Source organism: Talpa occidentalis, unplaced genomic scaffold (genome assembly GCF_014898055.3).
Source record: "Talpa occidentalis isolate TD23 unplaced genomic scaffold, MPIMG_talOcc4v2.1 talOcc4.17, whole genome shotgun sequence".
In the NCBI taxonomy this organism is placed as follows: Eukaryota; Metazoa; Chordata; class Mammalia; order Eulipotyphla; family Talpidae; genus Talpa; species Talpa occidentalis.
This window is the reverse complement of record NW_023601754.1, coordinates 54,333,024-54,353,203: the sequence shown is the minus strand read 5'-3', so window position 1 is coordinate 54,353,203 and position 20,180 is coordinate 54,333,024. Positions and strand designations below refer to the sequence as shown.

General features: G+C 62.7%; 2 protein-coding genes across 3 annotated transcripts; both read left to right on the top strand.

The window, feature by feature from the left end:
- The first annotated feature begins 272 nt into the window (after positions 1 to 272).
- Positions 273 to 11,076, top strand: ANKRD13D (ankyrin repeat domain 13D). Its single transcript, XM_037517480.1, has 14 exons — positions 273 to 362; positions 878 to 1,013; positions 1,127 to 1,251; positions 1,992 to 2,037; positions 2,129 to 2,272; positions 2,473 to 2,662; positions 8,137 to 8,203; positions 8,588 to 8,669; positions 8,852 to 8,913; positions 9,013 to 9,143; positions 9,736 to 9,893; positions 10,012 to 10,307; positions 10,386 to 10,477; positions 10,711 to 11,076. The coding sequence occupies exons 1-14, from the start codon at positions 273 to 275 to the stop codon at positions 10,922 to 10,924; spliced, it is 1,833 nt and encodes a 610-aa protein (XP_037373377.1). The 3' UTR covers positions 10,925 to 11,076.
- A 993-nt stretch (positions 11,077 to 12,069) lies between these two features.
- On the top strand, positions 12,070 to 18,949 carry SSH3 (slingshot protein phosphatase 3). 2 transcript variants are annotated; one of them, XM_037518252.2, is made up of 15 exons: positions 12,070 to 12,167; positions 12,476 to 12,513; positions 13,048 to 13,297; positions 14,045 to 14,160; positions 14,247 to 14,318; positions 14,623 to 14,688; positions 14,779 to 14,967; positions 15,047 to 15,140; positions 15,357 to 15,485; positions 15,553 to 15,599; positions 16,269 to 16,415; positions 16,588 to 16,788; positions 16,872 to 17,145; positions 18,040 to 18,297; positions 18,695 to 18,949. In XM_037518252.2, the coding sequence occupies exons 1-15, from the start codon at positions 12,108 to 12,110 to the stop codon at positions 18,770 to 18,772; spliced, it is 2,019 nt and encodes a 672-aa protein (XP_037374149.1). In that variant the 5' UTR covers positions 12,070 to 12,107; the 3' UTR covers positions 18,773 to 18,949. The 2 variants fall into 2 exon arrangements, with proteins under 2 accessions (XP_037374149.1, XP_037374150.1); XM_037518253.2 differs by having other exon boundaries at positions 18,040 to 18,737.
- Positions 18,950 to 20,180: the final 1,231 nt, after the last annotated feature.

The following is a 20,180-nucleotide window of genomic DNA, read 5'->3' as shown; positions in this document are numbered from 1 at the left end:
TGCCATGGCTGCGGGAGGCGGGGGGGGCGCGCCCGACGCCCCGCCCCGCGCCGCCCCGCCCTCCGCCGGCCCCCCTCGCCGGCCCCCCTCGCCGCCCGCGCCGCCGCCACTGCAGCCGCCGCCGCGGGGACCGGGGGCTGCGGGGGGCGCAGCGCCGGCGCGGGCGGACCGGAGCCGAGGGGGCTGCGCCAGGCCCAGGCCCAGGCGGGCCGGGCCGCCCCCGCCCGCCCGCCGCCCGCCCGCCCGCCCGGGATGCGGCGCTGAGGCCCAGCATGGCCGGCCCGGGCCCCACCTTCCCGCTGCACCGGCTCGTCTGGGCGAACCGGCACCGCGAACTGGAGGCCGCGCTGCACAGCCACCAGGTAGGGCCCGCCGGGCCCCCGGGCGCGCTCGGGCCTCCTCCCGGAGCTGCGGTGCCCGTCCCGGAGGCCGCGCGCCCCGGCCCGCCTCCGACCCGGAGCCCGGGTCCCCTGCAGCTCGCGGACCCCCGGCCTGGGCCCCCTGCGCCGGCCGCGCCCCGGCCATGCAGTCGCGGGGCTCGCGTCTCAGCACCGCTGAGCCGAGCGAGCCCGGTCCTGGGCCCCCAACTCTCGACACGTAGCGCTGCACCCCGGCCTGACCGCCCCCCTTCCTCCCTGCACCTTGCCTGACCAGCCCCCTCCTCCCAGGCCCCTGCTCAGCCCCTGGCAGAGGCAGGAAAGGCGGCCGGGCCCTTCCCACCGGACCCCACCCCTGCTGGGGCTCGCGGCCACCCTCTGCGGCCCGGCCTGTCCGCCCTCCTGACTCCCCGCAGGGACTCCCGGCCCTGTTCCACCCAGCGGCCTTCCTGCCTCTCCTCTCCTTCCTCGTCCTGTGCTGAGAGTCCCATCTCCCTCAGCACGATATTGAACAGGAGGACCCCCGGGGGCGCACCCCCCTGGAGCTGGCAGTGTCCCTGGGGAACCTGGAGTCTGTGAGAGTCCTCCTTCGACACAATGCCAATGTGGGCAAAGAGAGCTGCCAGGGCTGGGCAGGTACGGCACACCAGGGGCTCCCCTGGGGCTGGCAGCGGGCTGGGTGGGTGGGAGTAAGCAGCCAGGCCCGGGGCCATCAAGAGAGGGCCCCGCAGCAGCCTGGTGTCCCCCAGTCCTGCAGGAGGCAGTCAGCACCGGGGACCCTGAGATGGTGCAGCTGGTGCTGCAGTACCGAGACTACCAGAGGGCCACCCAGAGGCTGGCTGGCATTCCGGAACTGCTGGACAAGCTCCGTCAGGTATAGCAGGGCGCAGAGGGATGGCCGGCCGCGGCGGGTGGGTGGTGCCTTGAGGGGGCTGTGGCGAACTGTGCGGGGTCTCCCTGGTCAGCCATGCCAGGACTGGCCTCAGAAGGCCCCCTCGGCCCGTGCAGCCTGCTTCTCCCACACGTCGGTGAGGTCTGGCTCTCCTGGCCCAGTCTGGCCATGGAAGAGGCACCCAGGCCCTCGTGGATGACGTTGGGTCGATCGGGTCCTTTGAGAGGAAAGACTTTGCCAGCATTGAGGTTCCCCCAGTCCCAGAATTCCCAGCAGAGCTTTTGGCCATGGGCCTCCTAGGGAGTGCAGATTGCCTGAAGGGAGGATTTCACCCTACTGGGTGCATGTGGCCCGGGCCCCAGGAATTCCTGTCCACCCTTCTCAAAGCACACAAGGGCACCTGCTGGGAGAGCACACGACCTTGTGTCCCCTACCCTGGCCACTTGTCCCCTTGGCAGATGAGGACTCTGGGACCTGAAGGGGGACAGGCTGAGACTGGCCCCCAGGCCTTGGGCTTGTAACCCCGTCAGGTGGACCATTTTAGGACCCACTGGGCCTACTCTCTCCTGGGCAGGGTGGCTGGGGTAGGGGTATCGTGGGCCCCAGCAGCATTGGGACTTGCTGAAGGGCTGGGGCCCAGGAGTGGGCTGCAGACAGGAGCTCCTGGCCCACTGGCCCCCAGCTGCAGGCCTGTCCCTGATGGGCACTCTGGTCTCTCTCAGGCCCCCGATTTCTATGTGGAGATGAAGTGGGAGTTCACCAGCTGGGGTGAGTGTGGACCCCCGGCTCCCACGTCTGTAGGGTGGGGTCTGTAGGCGGGGCCTTGGGGCAGAGCCCCCATGACCTGGCGCCCCTGCAGTGCCCCTCGTGTCCAAGATGTGCCCGAGTGATGTGTACCGCGTGTGGAAGCGGGGCGAGAGCCTGCGGGTAGACACCAGCCTCCTGGGCTTTGAGCACATGACCTGGCAGCGTGGCCGGCGGAGCTTCATCTTCAAGGGCCAGGGTGAGTGCTGGGGGACAGCCGCGGCCCTCAGGCCCGACTGGGCCATTCTCGCTCCAGACACGCAGCTGGTGGTGAGGACGGAGGGGCACCCCGGGCTGAGGCCACACCCACTTGGCCACGGAGGCCGAGGACGCCTTGATGGCCCCGTCCCTGCTGCCTGGGCCGGGCACCCACTCGTCCCCCTTCCTCCCCGCCGGCAGAGGAAGGCGCCCTGGTCATGGAGGTGGATCACGACCGGCAGGTGGTGCACACGGAGACGCTGGGGCTTGCCCTGCACGAGCCGGAGGCGCTGCTGGCCGCCATGCGGCCCAGTGAGGAGCACGTGGCCAGCCGCCTCACCTCTCCTATTGTCTCCACCCACCTGGACACTCGCAACGTCGCCTTCGAGAGGTCAGTTGGGGCCTGGCCCTGAGGGCCCTTGCGGCTCCTGGTTCCGCCCCCGGGGCCGGCCCCTGCGCTGGTGTGCAGAAGGGCGGCCGGCTGCAGGCCCAGTGTCTCAGCAGGGCCACTGCGTGAGGGCGGTGTCCCCGCGTAACCTCCGAGCCTCCTGCGCCCATCTGTCCCGGCAGCCGTCTCCCTGGGGAGGGGCTGGGCCAGGTGTCCCGTTTCTTGACTGCTGACGCCGAACGCTTGCCCATAGAAACCAGGATTTAGGCTGTAGTCAGGGCAGCTGTTTGCATTGTGCTGGCTTCTCAGAGTCCTTTAGGGGTGCCCTGGGAGCCTGACCCTGTGGGCTGGGGTGCTGTTTCTCAGATAACACACCCAGCCCCAACAATCGACTTCCAGAGCACGGAAACAGCTTTAACTGAGGTATGGTTCAGCCCGCTGCACAGGCCCGCGGCCACGGATCGCGGCGCTCCAGCCACTGTGGAACAATCTCGCCCCCCATCCCGGGTGCCCCTGCCCTGAGCAGCCCTAACATGCTTTCTGTCTCTAGATTTCCCTCCTCTGGGCTTTCCCGTGAACCACCTGCTACAGCCCGTGGGCGTCTGTTCTCGGCGCCCTCCGAGCAGCGTGCTCAGGGCCCGGGCAGGACCGCCTCCCTCGCGCCAGCCGAGGCTGGATGTTCACGTGTCCACTAGTGGGCATTTGAGGCGTTTCCACCCTTTGACGAGTTGTGCAGTGTTTGTTGCCATACAGCCGGTGGGCTGTGGTGTGTGGACATGTCCGTGCCCGGAAGTGGACTGACCGGCTCTGGTCCCTGGGTGGGGCTATCTGAAGGCCTCCCAGGCTGGGCAGCACCAGATGCAGCGTCTTCCGTTCTCACTGGTGGTGACGGAGGCTCAGCCTCTCCACCCTGCCCAGCGCCTGCCCGGGAGCCCTTCCCGGCCGCCCTCGCGGGTGTGCAGGGGCGCCCCGCTGTAGCTGGGTTTGCGTTTCCCTCAGGGCTGACAGTGTCTTGTCATTGCTCCTTGGCCGCTGTGGGTATCCTTTGAAGAAATGTCTGTTCATTTAAAAAGTTGGGATTGCTTTTTATTATTGAGTTGTGATAGCTCTTTATATTTTTTTAGATATAAGCCCCTTATCAGAGCAGTGATTTGCAAATACTTTCTCCTGCCGTGTAGGTTAGCTTTCACTTTCTTTTTTTTTTTTTTTTAAGGATTTATTTATTTATGATACAAGAACCAGGATACAGGCCAGAGGTAGGGGCCGTGAGAGGATTCACCAGAGACAGAGTGGGGGAGCAGAACAGGCAGACGGACTGAAATCCACTGCTGAGGGGAGCAGCGGGGAGACAGGAGAGGTCTGCTGCACCATGTGGGTAACTCCCTGGCCGGGGTTCGAACCCAGGCCATAGAGGTGATAGCCCTGAGACTTAACCCCACTCATACTTTCATGATGTGATTATCATAGCTAATAATACTTTGCTAAATCCAAGATCATTAGTAGTTTTCCCGGGGAAGTTTCATAGTTTTAGCACCTATATGTTGGTCTTTGATCCCTTTTGAGTTAATGGAGAGAGACAGGACTCCAGCTTCATCCTTCAGCATGTGACTGTCTAGCTGCCCAGCACCATTCATTGAGAAGACTGTTCTTTGCCTGTTGAATGGGCTTAGCTCCCCTGTGGACAGTCAGTTGGCCATAGGTGTATGGGTTTATTTCTGGGCTCTCCATTCGATGGCATTGATTTGTATGTCTGTTTTGGAGCCAGCACTCCACTCCTGATCACTGTTGCTTTGTAGTAAAATTTACAATCAGAAAGTCTGAGTCTTCCTACTTTGTTCTTCTCAGGATTATGCCAGGTCCCTTGTGATTTCATAGGAACTCCAGGTTCAGTTTATCAGTTTCCACAAAGAAGTCAGGAGGGGGATTCACTGACTCAGTAAATCAGTTGGGACGTACTGGCATCTTCACAGTGCCGACTCCTCCGATCTGCGGGCAGGGCATATTTACTTAGACTTTTCATTTCTTTCAATGATGGTTGTAGTTTTCAGAGTACAAGGTTGGTAGTACTTCTAAGTTCATTCTAAGTGTTATCTGTGATGGTATTACGAATATAATTACTTTCTATTTATACTTTTTAATTGTTCATTGCAAATCTCTAAAAATTCAATTGATTTTTGTGTATTGAACTTAGAGCTGTATCCCTGCTAAATATATTTTTTTCAGTTCTAATTGATTTTAGTGGATTCCTTGTGATTTTTTTCCTAGGTAACAACATCTGTCACTTGTTAATAGAGATAGTTTTACTTTTCCTTTTCCAATCTGGACACCTTTTCTTTCCTTTTCTTGACCAATTGCTCAACTAGAACCTCCCAGTGGAATGGTGATAGCAGTGGTGCACATAGTCATTTTTATCTTGTTTCTGACCTTTGGGGGCAAAGTCAGAAGGCCAGAGGCACAGGAGGGTGAGAGAATTCACCAGAGACAGAGTGGGGAGCAGAACAGGCAGACTGACTGAAATACACTGCTGAGGGGAGCAGCGGGTGAGACGGGAGAGGTCTGCCGCGCCATGTGGGAATCTCCCTGTCTGGCCAGGGATCGAACCCACGCTGCAGAGGCTGCAGACAGCTTCACAGCGCTGCGCTCAACCCGCTGTGCCACTGGGGAGGCCCTTTAGTCTCTTGATGTGTATTGTATCAACTGATTTTCAAATGTTGAACCAACTGTGCATTCATGGGATAAATTTCACTGGATCGTGATGTATAGTTTTCTTTACATGCTGCTAGATCTGGTTGGCTTGTGTTTTTTTTGAGGATTTTGTGTCCATATTCATAAGATATATCAGCCTGTAATTTTCTTTTCCTGTGATTTCTTTTTTTTTTTTTTTAAAGAGGCACGTATTTTATTTATTTGTTTGTTTGTTTGTTTGTTTATACAAGCACTGGGTACAGTCAGAAGCGCGGGAGGGTGAGAGAATTCACCAGAGCCAGAGCGGGGAGCAGAGCAGGCAGAAGGACCGAAGGACACTGCTGAGGGGAGCAGCGGGCGGCAGGAGAGGTCTGCACGCCATGTGGGACCCTCCTCCGGTGGCCGGGGAGCAGCCGGGGATCGAACCTGCACCGCAGAGGCCGCGGGCAGCTTCGCAACCCAGCGCTCAACCGCTGCGCCACCGGGGAGGCCCTTCCTGTGATTTCTTTGTCTAGTTTTAGTACCTGGCCAGTCCTTTGTAGAATAAAACAAGGCAGTGTCATTTCCTTGACTGAGTTTTGCAAGAGCTTGTGAATGATTGCTGTGATTTCTATTAATGTTTGGCTGGATTCATTGGTAAAGCCACCTGGACCTGGGTATTTCTTTGTGTTTTTTTTAAATTAAAAATTTAGGGCCTCCCTGGTGGCGCAGGGGTTAAGATGCAACCTATGAAGCAATCCGCAACCACTGCAGCACGAGTTCGATTCCCAGCCGACCAGGGAGAAACCCACATAACGGGACAGATCTCTCCTGTCTCGCCCGCTGCTCCCCTCAGCGGTGTACTTTGGTCTGTCTGCCTGTTCTGTTCCCCACTCTGTCTCTGGTGAATCCTCTCATCCCCCGCATCTCTGGCCTGTACCCCACTTCTTATAGAAAAATAAATAAATCTTTTTAAAAAATTACTAATTTAGTCTCTACATTTGTTACAGGTCTATTCAAATTATTGGTTACTTCTTGAGTTTGTTTTGGTAGTTTGTCCCTCTGGGATTTTTCTGTTTCATCTAGTGATCTAATTTGTTGTGATACAATCATTTATTAAAGTCCTTTATAATCCTTTTCATTTGTGTAATATCAGTAATAATACCCCCTCTTTCATTTTTGATTCTAGTAATTTGAACCTTCTCTATTTTCTTGCTAGCCTTTCCGAAGGTTTGTCAATGTTGTTGATTTTTTCCCAAAGAAACAGCTTTCTTTTTTTTTTTTATGTTTTTTTTTTTAATAGAGGCATGTTTTATTTATTTATTTGTTTGTTTGTTTTGTTTATACAAGCACTGGGTACAGTCAGAAGCGCGGGAGGGCGAGAGAATTCACCAGAGCCAGAGCGGGGAGCAGAGCAGGCAGAAAGACCGAAGCACACTGCTGAGGGGAGCAGCGGGCGGCAGGAGAGGTCTGCGCGCCATGTGGGACCCTCCTCTGGTGGCCGGGGAGCAGCCGGGGATCGAACCGGCGCCGCAGAGGTCGCCGGCAGCTTCACAACCCAGCGCTCAACCGCTGCGCCACCGGGGAGGCCCCGCTTTCCTTTTTTTTTAAAGTGATTTTTGTTTTAATTTACTATGCAATTTTTTTTTAAAGCTTCATTTATTCATTCATACAAGAGCTGGGGTACAGGCCAGAGGCATGGGGGGTGAGAGGATTCACCAGAGACAGAGTGGGGAACAGAACAGGCAGATTGACTGAAACACACTGCTGAGGGGAGCAGCGGGCAAGACAGGAGAGGTCGGCTGCGCTATGTGGGTTGCTCCCTGGCCGGCCAGGGATCGAACTCATGCTGCAGAGTCTGCGGGTTGCTTCATAGCGTGGTGCTTAACCCCTTGCGCCACCAGGGAGGGCCCGGTATTTCTTTTCTTAATATTAACACCTATTAAATTCCCTCTGCACACTGCTTTATATATTGCTCAATATTGATATATTTTGATATATACGTGTATGTTTTGATATAGTGTTGCTCATCCCCATTCATCTCAAGTACTTCCTGGCTTCTTTTGCTTTATTCTTGGATGATTGTGTCTTCAGAAGAGTGGTTGACTTTACAGATTTGTGAGTTTCCCAAATCCTTTTTCTGTTACTGATCAATCATTTCATTCCATTGTGGCTGGACAACACACTTGATGCAATTTCTGTCCTTTCGCTTTGCGTGAGGTTACTTTTATGGCCTAGAATACAGTCTGTCTGGAAGAATGTCCGTGTGCACTTGAGAAGAACGTGCATCCTGTTGGGTGGAGTGTTCTGAGGATGTCTGTTAACCCAGTTCATAATGTTGTTCAGGTTCCCGCCTTCCTCGTTGATCTCTACATATTCTTTCTCTCCACTACTGGAAAGTGGAATATGGACGTTTCCAGCTATCGAATCAGACATACTTTTGTTTTCAACCTTTTATTATGGAAAATGTCAAACCTGGCAGAAGAGAGAACAGGCAGAGAGCTGATCACCCAGCTCCAGCAGGCCCCACATTTTCCTTCTCATTGGGACTGTCCTTCCTCAGCCTTTGTCCTTTTGCTTTTTCCCTGGACTAGGCAGACACCGTATCATCCCCACAGCAAACATGTTTTAAACTCAGGCCAAACACCATTCTCACACCTAACAGCATTAGTGACAGTTCCTCAGTGCCTCCTGGTCCCTGGTCTCGTCCCAGTGTCCCCAGCTGTGCGGGCGTCCTCTCCAGCAGGGGAGGGGTCCTTGGAAGGGAGGTCTTTGGCCAAGGTTCTCACCAGCTCCTCTTTGATCTGTTTCAGGAACAAATGTGGTATCTGGGGCTGGCGGTCTGAGAAGATGGAAACCGTTAGCGGCTACGAGGCCAAGGCAGGAGAGGCTAGTGGTGGGGGTGGGGGAAGGAGACGAGGCCCAGGACTGTACCCCCCTCACCCACCCCACCTCGAGACAGTAGCCTGTGAGCTCCAGAGGCACCGCGGCCATGGGAACCCGGGGGGCCCGAGCACCCAGCCCCTGCCGAGCACATGGGGATCACCCACAGCATGAATCCCCACCCAGGTACCAAGAAGGCACGAGGAGCACTTCCCCCTCACTAGCGACTCCCTGGGGTTCAGACCCCGCCACTCCTGCACTCTGGGAAACACAGCCTCCCCTGTCCCAGCGGTCGGAGGACTTGGGGCCTGTGCCAGTGAGGCTAAGTATGGGGAACAGGCTCTGAGCCCCCAGCTCCCCCTATCTCCCCCTGCTCCCCAGGTGTACAGTGCCACCAACGTGGAGCTGGTGACACGCACACGCACGGAGCACCTCTCTGATCAGGACAAGTCGAGGAGCAAAGGTAAACCCAGGTGCGCCTGCCTGCTGCCTAGTCACACCTCGCGGGGTCCCTGGTCTGGGGTTGGGCCAGAGTGTCCTGGACCGGCTGGGGGCCCACGTCTGACCGGAGGCTCGCGGTTGGGGGGGGGGCATTCTGGGGGCTGTCTGGGGTAGGCCCCTCATGGCTCCCACCCTTTTCCTCAGGGGGGAAGACTCCATTCCAGTCCTTCCTCGGAATGGCCCAGCAGCACTCCTCCCACAACGGGGTAAGCGGGGCTGGGCTCGGGGCGGCAGCTGGCTGCAGGGGACCCTGGGCCAGGTAGGCAGCGTCCTGAGCACTAAGCCCAGTCCTGCGGCCCACCCAGGGGCCTGCACAGCCGGCAGCCAGCCCCGCCAACCCCATGGCCATCTCCCCTGACGAGTACTTCGACCCCAACTTCAGCCTGGAGTCCCGCAACATCGGCCGTCCCATCGAGATGTCCAGTAAAGTACAGAGGTGAGGTCTGGGGGTCGGCGGGGGGCTCTCCTAGGGAGGGGGAACCCACTCACCCAGTGGAGTCCCTCTGGACGCCGCCCCTGGGGCCAGGAGCCGGGTCTGAACCATAGTCCTCAGCCCCCAGTACCTGGGGCTGGGCACTCTCCCGGGGTGAACGGTGGGTGGGAGACGGCTGGCGGGGCAGCACCACACGCACGTGGCTTTCTAGGAGACCGAACGGGTACCCGCTGGGCCGTGGGGCTGGCTTGTCGCAAGTGGGCAGAGTCCGAAGCGCTGGCGCGGTGATGGGGCACGGCCTTCCCCTCCGGCGTCTGGTCTCCTCGGTCACACTTGGTGCCTGCCCACGAGGCTCCTCATGGACACGGAGCCACCCGGTGTGGGGGCTGGGAGCGGGACCCGGCACACCCCGGCCGCACCGGACACGGAAGCACGGTGGAGTGGGGGGCGCCGGCCGCGGTGGGCTGCGGAGGAGGCCCGGGCGGAAGCCAGCAGCCCGCCCAAGCCAGCCTGGGCCCACGGTCTGGGGGCGGCTCGGATGGCGGGGCCAGCAGGGGCTGCGTCCTTCACCCACACGCTGCGCTTGGCCCGGCAGGTTCAAGGCGACGCTGTGGCTGAGCGAGGAGCACCCGCTCTCCCTGGGCGACCAGGTGACGCCCATCATCGACCTCATGGCCATCAGCAACGCGCACTTCGCCAAGCTGCGAGACTTCATCACCCTGCGCCTCCCGCCCGGCTTCCCGGTCAAGATCGGTGAGAGGGTGGACCGGGCGGCAGAGGGGCCTCCGGCAGCCCCCGGGACGGCGCAGGTGTGGGGGCCGCGCACAGGTGGGTCTCGCTGGGGTACTCAGGCTCAGCTGTCTCCGCGCAGAGATCCCCCTTTTCCACGTGCTCAACGCCCGCATCACCTTCAGCAACCTGTGTGGCTGTGATGAGCCCCTGAGCTCCGTGTGGGTGCCGGCCCCCGGCTCTGCCGTCACGGCTCCGGGTACCCCCGCCGGGGGCAGCCCTTTCCCCTGTGAGGTGGACCCCGCTGTGTTTGAGGTGCCTGAGGGGTACAGCGTGCTGGGTGCGGAGCGCAGCGAGCCCCTTCGTGACGAGGACGACGACCTGCTGCAGTTTGCCATCCAGCAGAGCCTGCTGGAGGCGGGCACGGAGGCCGAGCAGGTGGGGTGCAGGGGCGGGTGCTGGCCCCTGCTGCCATCGGACAGTGGAGGTGACAGGCCTCAACTCTGCCTGCCACAGGTGACTGTCTGGGAAGCTCTGACCAACTCCCGGCCCGGCACCCACCCTCCTCCGCAGGCCGTGGCTTACGAGGAGCAGCTTCAGCTGGAGCGGTGAGGCCCCCGGGCTGGTGTGGGTGGGCAGGCGCTGGTCCCAGGCCCAGACCCTCCGAGGGCTGCCCTTTGTCACCGCCCACCACCGCAGGAGGCATGGGGGGTGGGGGCGGGGCCTTGCTGCTTCTCTCAGGTCTCCCAGGCCCACCTGCCCTGTCTGTCCTCGCCCCTGAAGCCAGGCCCCAGCCGGCTCCTCACCGCTGTGCTCTCCCCTCTCACGCTGTGCCTGGAAGGGCCCTCCAGGAAAGCCTGCGAATATCCACAGAGCCTGGGGGCCCAGGATCCCCTCAGAGGACTCCCCCGGCCCCGGCCCCCACAAGCTTTGAGGAGCAGCTTCGCCTGGCCCTGGAGTTGTCTTCACGGGAACAGGAGGAGCTGGAGCGGCGGGGGCAGCAGGAGGAGGAGGACTTCCAGCGGATCCTGCGCCTGTCGCTCACAGAGCACTGAGCGGCCCTGGCGGGCTGGGAGGGGGCCACCCCGCACCCACTTTTGTAACTTATTTATTTATAAACTGTCTGCTGCTGAGCTGGGGGCCTGGAGCTCTGGGTGGGGGGGCTTATGACGCAGACCAGGATGGCAATAAAGAGACCTTCGGCAGCAAGCTTGCTCTGCGCAGTGAGCGGGGGTGGCCGGGGCTGTCGGCCGTGACCCCAGACCTGGGTTGGAATCTGGGCCATGGCCCCTCAGCCGGGTCCTCCGCTGGGACAGGAGAGCTGGGCTCTCCGAGCGGGCGCACAGGGCGGTGCTCTGCCCAGACGGGCCCGTCTGGCCTACAGGAGACCGCCTTTCTCCTGGCCCTGCGGCTGGTTTTGGGGAACCACCCCTGCACCTGTTGGGAGGAGAGTCCAGGCCCCCAGACCACTCCCAGGCGGCTGGGAGGAGCCCCGAGCCGCACCCCCAGGTCTGGGTTCAGCCTTGACCCCGCCAACTCACTTCCCGGTGCCACAACTGCCGCCGCCTCGGCCCTGCCCTCGCTGCAGGGTGAGCCGGGATCCCCGGGGCCGCGGGCTGGTCTCACCGCCTGGCTCCCCTGGCGGTTCCCGGCTTCCCGGGGGCTGCTGGGGCGAGGTGGACTCGCAGGGACAGAGAAGTTCGGGGCCGCCCTCCCCCGACCTAAGGCCCACGGCGGCGGCACCTCTCCAACCCCGTCTCCAACCCCGTCTCCGGCCCCGCCTCCCCGCGCCCCGAGTCCGCCCCGACGCGGGTTGAAGCCCAAAGTCGAGCCCGGGCGGCCTGCGGGGGGGCGGGCGCTGCCCGGGGGGGGCGGGGGGGCCGGCAGCCAGACCGCCCGCGCTGCGACGACCACCTCGGCGACCGAACCCGGCGCGTGCCCCGCGGCCGCCCCACCTGCGGCCCGCCCCGCCCCCCGCGCGCTCGGAGGCGGGGCGCGGCGCGGGGACGCGAAGGGCGGGGGGCGGCCGCGGGGAGCCGGCTCCGCAGGCCGGGCTGGCCGCGCCTGGCCCTTTAAGGGCCGCCCGCGAGGAGGTGCCTGGCGGCGGGCGCCCGGGTCCCCGAGTTTCTCCTTCCTGGTCTGGCGGGCCGGCGGGCAGGCGGGCAGCCGCCGCCGTCGTCCGTGAGGCTGGGGCGGGCGTCGCATCCGGTGCCAACCCTGGTGGCCCCGCCTGGCCCCATGGCCCTGGTCACCGTCAGTCGCTCGCCCCCAGCAGCAGCCACGCCGATGGGGCCCTCGGTGAGTCCCGCTTTGCTGTGTCCTGACCACGCAGCTAGCTGCCAGCTGGGTCTGGGGTGCCAGTCCTGCCCACGGGCAGCCTCCCCTCAGGCCCCGGGGTGTGGGGGGCCGAACCCCAGGGCGGGGAGATCTTGAGGCTCCCGGGAACTGGGACCAAGACAAGAGCCCCGGCTGGACTGTCCAGTCTGTGGAGGCCCCACCCCCTTTCCAGCCCAAATCTGGGGCAACCCTCCGGACACCTGCCGCGCCCCCAGTCACCCTGGCCTGGATGTCCTATCTCACTGCCCCTGGGGCCACTTTTTCGGCAGGATCAGGCGTCCAAGCAGAGAGGCCAACTCCAGCGAAGGTGAGCGCCAGGCTGGACAAGACACCCCACCTGCTGCTGGGCCTGACCCGGCGTTGGTCGTACCCCGCTAGGCCAGCTACTGAATATGCTCATGGGCATGGCTGGCTGGCCGGTTGCCCAGACCTTTTCTTTTCCTGTCCTGCCCCCCGGCCCCCCATGAGCTGCACCCCTCCACTCACTCCCCTGGAGTCTGGCTCAGCCAGGGGTCTCAAGCCAAAGGACAGGATGGGGTGACAGAGCCTGATGACTCCAGGATTCCCATCAAATCTACTGCCTCTCCTGAGTTAGGCAGGTGAATGGGAAAGGAGCAGGGTCTGCCCCCCTCGGGCAAGAATGGGGCCTTGGAGACTCTGAAGCAGGGGTTCTCAAGTATGGCGGCAGTATCCCTGGGAATGGGTTAGAAATGCCCTCTGTCAGGTGATGCCCTCCGCCGACTCTCCAAGGAGGGAACCTGTTTCAGTCACCCCTCCTGGTCACCCTGACTCAGCCGGGTCCCAGGGCCCGGGAGGGGTCTTAACCATCCCCCCACCCCAGGCAGAGCTTCGCAGTGCTCCGTGGGGCTGTCCTGGGGCTTCAGGACGGAGGGGACAATGGAGATGCAGCTGAGGCCGGCTCAGAGCTGGAGGAGGAGCCGCCCGGTGAGGAGCCGCCCGGTGAGGAGCCTCCGGGTGAGCAGCCGCCCGGTGAGAACAGGACAGATAATGGGCCGCAGAGTAAAGAGGAGCAGAAGCGCCACCTGCAGGTCATGGTGGAGCTGTTGAGGCCGCAGGACGACATCCGCCTGGTGAGTGGAGCTGGAGGGTGGAGCAAAGGCACTAGTGCGTGTGAGTGTGCATGTGTGTGTTTGGGAGCAGTGGGGGCCTGGGGGATGTTTCAGCTAGAGCTGTGTGGCCAGGGCGAGGACGTCTTCAGGTCTCTAGAGGGCTGGGGAGGACGGGGCCCATGGGGTCAGATGAGGCCCCCAGCTGAGGCGTGACACGACACAGCTTTCTGGTCAACCTGCCCTGCCAGGCACGTGGTTCTGGCGTGGACTGGTGCCTGGGTGGGTGCTGCAGGAGGGCCCAGAGGCTGTGGAGACATCGCCACTTCTGTAGCAAAAAAGGGGCTAACAAGATGAGGGTCTTTCATAAGGCGGAACTTGCCCTCTGGAAGCAACGTCTTTGTGGTGAGATTGTGCCCCTCAGGCTTCTTTGGTGAGAGACGCTTTTGGCGGTGACAGGAGGAAGGGTCTTTTAAGAACTCCTTCCTAGGCAGAAATACAACATGGGTTGTGTACGTCGGGCCCCTTCCCCCTTTCACCCACTCATGTGCCCTTTCAGAAAATGCTCTGGAAACACCTTGTGGGATCCTGAATCCCAAAGCGGGCAGCCACCAGCCTGCGAGCGCTGGTCTGGTACTCGGGGGAGGGGCTGGGGCGGAGGAGTGAGCAGTGGTGGGGTCTGATCTGGGCCGGGGTGTGTGCTCGAGGGGTGTGGGGAGCGGGGTCTTCTGGGCCACGGTGACCTGGGCTTCTCCCCTGCCTCTTCCCCAGGCAGCCCAGCTGGAGGCAGCACGGCCCCCCCGGCTCCGCTACCTGCTGGTGGTTTCCACAAGAGACCTGCTGAGCCAGGAGACCGTCCTCCTGGGGGTAGATTTCCCTGATAGCAGGTGGGACGAGGAGGCAGAGGGAGAGGAAGGGAAGGGGCAAGGAAGGGAGGTCCGGGGGGGACAATGACTCTCCTGTCTTCTGCCAGCTCTCCCAGCTGCACCCTGGGCCTGGTCTTGCCTCTCTGGAGCGACACTCAGGTGTACCTCGATGGCGATGGGTAAGCAGTGGCGGGCAGGAGGCTGGAATACCAGCGTGATGTATGGGCACCGGGGCAGGCCCTGGAAGGCAGCAGAACTCAGGCTGGGGCCTGGGTTTATTCAGCTCCACCTCAGGTTTGCTGTGTGATCCTGGGCGAGTGTCCTAACTTCTCTGGACCTCAGTCCCCCCCATATCTAGCAAACAGGACTTATTTGGAGCTCAGGTGATAGGTGCACATTCTGAGGTGCGGCCTCAGGAGGGGCTGGTGGGTGGGCTCTGTCGCAGAGGCTGGAGTTGGGCTCCACTGCACCGGTCCTCTGCAGGGGCTTCAGTGTGACGTCCGGGGGGCAGAGCCGCATCTTCAAGCCCATCTCCATCCAGAGCATGTGGTAAGGACCAGGGGGGCCCTGTCAGGTGGCCTGGGGTCTGGGTGGGGGCAGCGGGGAGGACAGTGTGACTCAGCTGCCATTCTCCCCCAGGGCCACGCTCCAGGTGTTGCACCAGGCATGTGAGGCGGCCCTGGGCAGCGGCCTCGTGCCTGGGGGCAGTGCCCTCACCTGGGCCGGCCACTACCAGGGCAGACTGAGCTCTGACCAGAGCTGCCTCAGCGAGTGGATGGCCATGGCTGACCTGGAGTCTCTGCGGCCTCCCAGCCCCGAGCCCGACCGGTCAGTGCAGCGGGGGAGGAAGCGGGAGGTCGTGGTGGAACAGGGAAGGGGCCCCTGGGCTCACGGACTTGGCCCCCAGACCCTCAGAACAGGAGCAGATGGAGCAGGCAATCCGGGATGGGCTGTGGGAGGTGCTGGACACCAGTGACCTGGAGACCGTCACTTCCAAAGAGGTGGGCAGGGGGCGAGGGCTGGGAGGGAGCCGGGTGGGGGCCACCCCGCTGGGGGCTGGCGGTTTCCTCTCCCGGAGCCTTCCCACCTGGCTTTCCTCCTGGATGCCCCGCCTCAGCGGGGGTGGGAAGGGCACTGGCCCCACTGGCCCCAGAGGGAAGGGTGGGTGTGGGGCCTTAGGAGCCGCCCCTGAGCCTCTCAGTGCCGCCCACCTGCAGATCCGCCAGGCCCTGGAGCTGCGCCTGGCGTGCCCCCTCCAGCAGTACCGCGACTTCATCGACAACCAGATGCTGCTGCTCATGGCCCAGCGAGACCGGGCCTCCCTCATCTTCCCGCACCTCTACCTGGTGAGCGCGGGCCGGCGGGTGGGCACCGCTGCCAGCAGGGCAGGCGCTGATGCTTCCCCGTCCACAGGGCTCGGAGTGGAACGCAGCGAACCTGGAGGAGCTGCAGAGAAACGGGTAGGCTTCCCAGCAGCCCTTTCTCTGAGCTCCCCCTCCCCCCGCCAGGGACAACCTGGCCAGAAACGCCAGAAACACCATGCACCTGGCGCCTGGCACGGCCTTGCTTCCGGCTCAGCCGGGGCTGCTCCCCTCATGGGTCTCAGGTGAGCCCAACCTGGCTGGCCTGCTGGGGCGCCCTGGCCCAGCTTCCCCCCTACCGTGAACCTCAAATCAGGCCCTTCACCTGCTGCAGTGGGCGAACCCTGCAGGTCTGCCCTGGCAGCCAAGCTCCTCTCCTCCTGGCTATAACCCGGGGAGAAGGAAGTGCCCTCTCCAGAGAGGGACTATGCCCACACCCGTGGCTGCGGATCGCCCACCGTGGGCTTCTGGGAAACCTGCTCTGGCCCTCACCTGGCTGCTGCAGGGCCTCCAAGCTCAGCGCAGCTCAGAAGCTGCTCTCTCCCTAACTTGCGAGACAGCAGAGGGTTGGGGTTGCAGTCACCCCGGCAGCTGCGGGGGGGCCTCGAGCCCCACAGGTGACATGATCCACTCAGGGCCACAGGACAGGCATCTGCCACCGTGCTGCCCCCACCTGACTCGCAGAGGAACAGGACCCCCAGGTGGCCAGGGCTGCTGGAGCCGGGGCGGCACCCCAGCCACGCAGCCGGGCCTTCCCTTCTGCCGCAGGGTCAGCCACATCTTGAACATGGCCCGGGAGATCGACAACTTTTACCCCGAGCACTTCACCTACCACAACGTGCGCCTCTGGGATGAGGAGTCGGCCCAGCTGCTGCCCCACTGGAAGGAGACACACCGCTTCGTGGAGGCGGCCAGGTCCAGCGCCCGCCCCACCGCTCCCAGCGGCCCCGCGCCTCCCAGCCCTCTGCCCGGAGCTCCGGGACCTCTTCTGGCTCTGGGGCCCTGGCCCTCCCCCTTGGCTCTGGGTAGCTCCCCCTATACTGCAGGGGCCCCGGGGAGGGGGAGCTGACCGGCTGTGCCTCCACAGAGCGCAGGGCACGCGGGTGCTGGTGCACTGCAAGATGGGCGTCAGCCGCTCGGCGGCCACGGTGGTGGCCTACTCCATGAAGCAGTACGGCTGGGGCCTGGAGCAGGCGCTGCGCCATGTGCAGGAGCTGCGGCCCATCGCCCGCCCCAACCCCGGCTTCCTGCGCCAGCTGCAGACCTACCAGGGCATCCTGACGGCCAGGCAAGGCGGCGAGCGAGCGGGGGCGGGCGGGCGTGGGGGTGGCCTGCGGGATACTCAGGCTGACTCAGCCCACCTCTTCACAGCCGGCAGAGCCAGGTCTGGGAGCAGAAAGCAGGGGGGACCTCCCCAGAGGAACCCCTGGCCCTCGAGGCCTCGACGCTGTTGCTGCCTCTTCTGCCGGAGCCAGGGGACAGTGAGGCGGTGGAGGTCACGGGACCGGAGGAGAGCCAGGCAGCCCCCAAGGAAGAGCCTGGGCCGCGGCCCCGCATCAACCTGCGTGGGGTCATGAGATCCATCAGCCTCCTGGAGCCCCCCATGGGGCTGGAAGGTGCCCCAGGGGCCAGTGACCTGCCAGAGGTGAGGGCCATACTCAGGACGGGACCCAAGTGGAGGCGGGGGCGGGGGGGCGGGAGGGACAGAGAGACGCCAGGACTGGTGCTCCACCTTCAGTCCTGAGCAGGGGGCACCTCGCCTGGGCAGCCCCCTTCGGCCCCTCGGAGTAGCCCAGGAGGGCAGGCGGGGGCCTCGGGTGTGGGAGAGCAGCGCTGGGCCCGAGGCGTCTTCACGGGCTGCAGGCTGAGGGCGCTGGCAGCGCTGGGCCTGAAGGAAGGGTTCGCGGCCCAGCCTGGAGCGAGCATCCTCCCCAGGCCTGCAGCCGGAGCCCCAACCTGAGTTGGGGTGGATAAGCTCTCTGCGGGGCAATGCTTCCCGGGAGGGGTGGGGGCCACGGTACCAGCCGAGCGGGCAGCATGCGGGAGGACTGGACGCCGGCCCTTGCTTAGGAAGCCAGGCCCTCAGGACGCCAGGCCGCGGCGCTGACCTGGAGGAGGGCGAGCACCGTGCGGAGGGAGAGGCTTTCTGCAGGCGGCGCTGGGCGCAGAGGACGGGAGGAGTGGACGGTGGTGGGTGGGCCTTCCTGAGGTGGGGTGTCCTCACTGGGCACCCGGACAGCCTCCCCGCTGTGGCTCTGGGACCGAGGGTACAAGGCAAGGGGGCGGGAGGACAAGGAGAGGGCCTCAAGGGTGCAGCCGGTGCAGGGGTGCTCAGGAGGCTGCAGGCAGGTGAGGGCCGAGGAGCAGGGGCACAGGGCTGAGGCGCTGCCTTCCCTCCTGGGGGAGGTGCCTCTGGAACAGCTGGGCTTTTCTGTAGTCACCCCACAGACGCCCCGCACTGGCCTTTTCTAGGCTCGTGCTCCACCCCCCCGCCCTGCAAGGACGTGCCCTGACTCCCTGTCTCGATGCTCATCACCAGGTTTTCTCTTCGAGCGAGTCTCCAGGAGAAACCCCCCCACAGCCCTGTCCTCAGCTCTCAAAGGCCAAGGGCCGAAGGAAGGTCCAAAAGGGGCCTTGGCCTGCCCTCAAGTCCCGCCAGTCAGTGGTTGCCCTCAACAGCGCCGCCCTGGTGGCCTGCCGGACCAAGGCCTTCCAGGAGCAGGAGCAGGAGCCGGAGCCGGAGCAGAAGCAGAGGGAGCCGGCGGCCTCTTCCCCCACGCCCAGGACCCGGAAGGTGGTGAGGCAGGCCAGCATCCGTGGCAGGGGGGAGGAGGGTGAGGCCTGAGCCCGCACCCCCCCACCCCAGACACCAGATAGAGGTGCCGGAACCACGCTTCTGGGTCAGCCCCTCACTCCGCCAGCCTGCCGACACCCCACTGCTCCCCAGGAAGCACAACCCCCGCCCCCGCAACCCTACAGCCTCATCTCCTCCAGCCTCGGGCCCGTGTCCCCCTGTGCAAGGGCTCAACACCTTCTCTGTAAATGGGGTAGGGACACTGGAGATGTCTTTGGGGGCGGCAGCACCCTAGCGTCATGCTCAGCTATGGCCGGAGACACTCCCTCCCAGATGCTAAAGGAAAGTGTCCCTGAGAGAAAGGCTCACGCTCCCTCCCCCACTTACTCCTGCCCTGCAGGCCAAAGACCAGTGGCCCCCAAGGCAGAAGGAGGGAACCCCAGTGCTCAGTCTTCGGCTCGGCTCTCTGGGGCGCTGAGGGGCTGGCAGGGCTGCCCCTCTCAAGCACTCCCCAAAGGGCACGAGTCTGCCTGGGCCCTGTGCCCGGGTCCCTGCACTGCTCACGGCCGCGCGGGGAGTCTTCCTCGCACCCTTCTACGCCTCGCACCGGCCAGTTTTTCAGTCTTAGCAGTTTCTGGCTTTGTTCTTGGGAATAAAAACATTTCGTATTGTTTCCAGTTCTGTGGTAAAGCTATCTGCCCATCACTCTGTCTCTGGTTACACAAGCGTGGCCTCTCCACCCCTCCCCGGCTCCTCACCATTCCCAGGAGCCTCGTGACAGGCGTGTTTGAAGGAGTGGAGTGTTTGGGGTGCGGCGGGAGAGCGGGGAAGAGGGGAGGCTCCCTCTTCCCCCATCTCCTAGGGCAGGTGCCTGGCGCTGCAGGGGCAGCCGGAGGGGGTTCCCCAGGAGGAAGGGGCAGCAGCCGACACCTACCTAGACCGGACCAAACCTGCCCCTGGAGCTAGGGCACCTTGGGGACACTCGATGCTGGTCCTTCAGCACTTTTCTTCCTGCCATGATTCAAGAGAGCCTGACTGCCCGAGCCAGCCCGGGATGGCACAGAGGAAGGCCCTCAGCACCCGCCCGCCGGCCTCAGGTCCTTTCCACTCCATCTGAGTGCTCAGCTGAGCAGGTAGCGCCATCTTTTCCACATCTGTCCCCTGTTCCCAAGATCATATCCTCTGGATCCAAACACATGACACTGTTGAGGTTGGGGGAGGGGCCCAACCCCTTCCCCCAAAGCTGGCCTCGAATGTTCTGCCCAGTTTTTTTTTGTTTTTTTTTTAATATTTATTTATTTATTTATACACGCACTGGGTACAGTCAGAAGTGCGGGAGGCTGAGAGAATTCACCAGAGCCAGAGCGGGGAGCAGAGCAGGCAGAAGGACCGAAGGACACTGCTGAGGGGAGCAGCGGGCGGCAGGAGAGGTCTGTGCGCCATGCGGGACCCTCCTCCGGTGTCCGGGGAGCAGCCGGGGATCGAACCGGCGCTGCAGAGGCTGCGGGCAGCTTCGCAACCCAGCGCTCAACCGCTGCGCCACCGGGGAGGCCCTCTGCCCAGTTTTTGAAGAACAGCTCTCACGGACACCTGGTGGGGGTGCCAGCACAGCCCAAGGAGTGCCCATGGCAGGAGACTTGGCTTGCAGCCCAGGCTTAAGCACCTACAAATTCCTTCACCCTGAATCTTTGTTTCTTTCTGTAGCACAAAGGGATTAGACCAAGAAATCCCTAAGCATCCCCCTTTGATGTTTTAACAACACATGTCACTCATACATTGCAAGAATTCAGCCTGTCCATGCTCCCTAGGAAACACTCCTGTCCGTGGGTGATATGCCTAGAGTCACAGCGTCGGGTACTGCTGTGGAGCCACTTGGCTGGTCCGTT

What these genes read in the sequence shown, in the direction of transcription:
- ANKRD13D (XM_037517480.1), top strand. Translation starts at nt 273, where the DNA reads ATGGCCGGCCCGGGCCCCACCTTCCCGCTGCACCGGCTCGTCTGGGCG. An exon ending in GAGCTGCCAGGGCTGGGCAG is followed by an intron (nt 1,014 to 1,126) that starts GTACGGCACACC and finishes GGTGTCCCCCAG; the next exon opens with TCCTGCAGGAGGCAGTCAGC. An exon ending in CTTCATCTTCAAGGGCCAGG is followed by an intron (nt 2,273 to 2,472) that starts GTGAGTGCTGGG and finishes CCCCGCCGGCAG; the next exon opens with AGGAAGGCGCCCTGGTCATG.
- SSH3 (XM_037518252.2), top strand. Translation starts at nt 12,108, where the DNA reads ATGGCCCTGGTCACCGTCAGTCGCTCGCCCCCAGCAGCAGCCACGCCG. An exon ending in GTAGATTTCCCTGATAGCAG is followed by an intron (nt 14,161 to 14,246) that starts GTGGGACGAGGA and finishes GTCTTCTGCCAG; the next exon opens with CTCTCCCAGCTGCACCCTGG. An exon ending in GGGCCAGTGACCTGCCAGAG is followed by an intron (nt 17,146 to 18,039) that starts GTGAGGGCCATA and finishes GCTCATCACCAG; the next exon opens with GTTTTCTCTTCGAGCGAGTC.